The following is a 2,044-nucleotide window of genomic DNA, read 5'->3' as shown; positions in this document are numbered from 1 at the left end:
TTAACTCAGCACATGATGATTCACACTGGTGAAAAGCCGTTTTCATGCGGGAACTGTGGAAAAATATTTAGTCAAAAAACGAATTTAACTCAGCACATGATGAGTCACACTGGTGAAAAGCCGTTTTCATGTGTGAACTGTGGAAAAAGTTTTGGTCAGAAAAAGCATTTAACTCGGCACATGATGATTCACACTGGTGAAAAGCCGTTTATATGCGGGAACTGTGGAAAGACTTTTAGTCGAAAACGGAATTTAACTCAGCACATGATGATTCACACTGGTTAGAAGTCGTTTTCATGTGTGAATTGTGGAAAAGTTTTAGTCACAAACATGTATCAACTTGGCACATGCGAATTCATACTGGTGAAAAGCCAAGTAAAATATATGAATATGTTGGTAATAATTTTCCTTAACTCATTAAGTGAAAATGAAAAGTAAGAAAACAGTAGTCTGTAGCTAAGCTAATTATGCTAAGTGGTTGACAATCTCACACAGTCTACCCACCTCTCTGAGAAAACTGGATTATAAATGACACACTTGCCTTTTTCTCTCTGTCCCTCTCTTTTTTTTGAAAACCTGATTTTCTAACTTTTCTTAGCAGCACAGTAACTGCCACAAACATTCGTGTTTTCCACTGACTGCTGCTAACAGCGTCACTCTGAAGCGCAAGCGGGAACGAACCATTTAACCCAGATTTGGGGTTCGGAAAATTTGGATGTGTTTTTTGAACTGGGAGTGGGAACATTCAATTTTTACTTCTAAAAACAATCTTTGAAAATACAATATGATTAATTTTGTAATTGACAGGGCCCTGATTTTTTTAAATTTTATTTCTGTGAACAAAAAATAATTAAATTGTAGAGGGCCCCTAGAATTGCCATCACTTTTCCCCCTTCTAAACCTTTGACTTTAACTGCATGTGCAACATAAGATCGAGTTCAACAAATACATTTCCCATGAGTTGCTTCCAATGCATTTTTTGAGTTTACTTTTTTTTAATCAACATATTTGGTGTTTTTGAAAATAGTTTATACATTGAAGCCCAGGTCTGAAATGATGAGCAGTATGTTCTCCTGATAAAAGACACCATGAGGTTGGATACGGCCAAATTAACATTAGTGTCAGAGTAATGTCTCGTGATGCGCTCCACCATCACACTCTTTCCAATGACTCCAAACACAGTGATATTACCCACAATTCCCAGAGCCACCAGAATAATGTGGAAGGCGGTCAGTTCAGGAGACAAAGGTGTACGAAGTCCCATCCCCACAAGTTGTTTGGTTGCCTCTTGCTCCATAATTTCAGTCTTTGTGTTCAAATGTTGAATTTCTGAACTGAAGTCAGCATCTCGCCCCAAATCAAGCTCCACCTTGTAACAGTCATTATTGTAATGATATGCCGCACCACTAGGTGGTGATGCAAGAGGATCGTTGGGAGTGAGGACACGAGGAAGGGAGATAGAAAAAGAGACGTAAAAAACAGTGTAACAATGACTGCAGCTGTAAGTTAATAAAACACATTACTTTAAAAGACTTGACCTCCTTTATGTACAAAAGTACAAACATTACATGGTACCAGGAGTGGGGTACTTTTTCTTTAACGTAGACATCAGTTAGGAGCCCTACGCGACTATGAATGCAATGAAGCCGCCGGAGCCGTTAAAGCTAACAGGGAACGTGGATGCTAACTGGAGAGCATTCAAGCAACGGTTCCAGCTCTACGTGTCTGCAGTGGGACTGAACGCCAAGCCGGATGAAAGGAAGATAGCCATGTTGCTCACAATTGCCGGCCCGGAAGCGCTGGAAGTTTACAACACCTTCACGTTTGAGACCGAGGAGGAAAACAAGTTGGATGTGGTCCTGCAGAAGTTTGACGGACACTGCTTGTCGAAAAAGAACGCAACATTTGAACGGTACGTGTTTCGATCCAGAGTGCAGCAGCAAGATGAATCGTTTGATAGCTACCTGACAGTGTTAAAAATAAAAGCTGCATCGTGTAATTTTGGAGTACTGAGGGACTCACTGATCCGCGACCAGATAGTGTT

At 40.4% G+C, this 2,044-nt stretch overlaps 1 protein-coding gene across 1 annotated transcript in view; it reads left to right on the top strand.

Annotated features, from left to right (window-relative positions):
• Positions 1-15: 15 nt before the first annotated feature.
• The window catches only part of LOC108166303 (gastrula zinc finger protein XlCGF8.2DB-like), a 16,208-nt gene continuing 14,179 nt past the window's right edge, over positions 16-2,044 (top strand). Inside the window, 1 exon segment of the mRNA XM_017304836.1 lies at positions 16-287. Coding sequence (XP_017160325.1) covers positions 16-287 — 272 coding nt within the window.

Source organism: Poecilia reticulata, linkage group LG5, assembly GCF_000633615.1.
Source record: "Poecilia reticulata strain Guanapo linkage group LG5, Guppy_female_1.0+MT, whole genome shotgun sequence".
NCBI lineage: Eukaryota > Metazoa > Chordata > Actinopteri > Cyprinodontiformes > Poeciliidae > Poecilia > Poecilia reticulata.
This window is presented reverse-complemented; position numbering and strand designations above follow the sequence as displayed.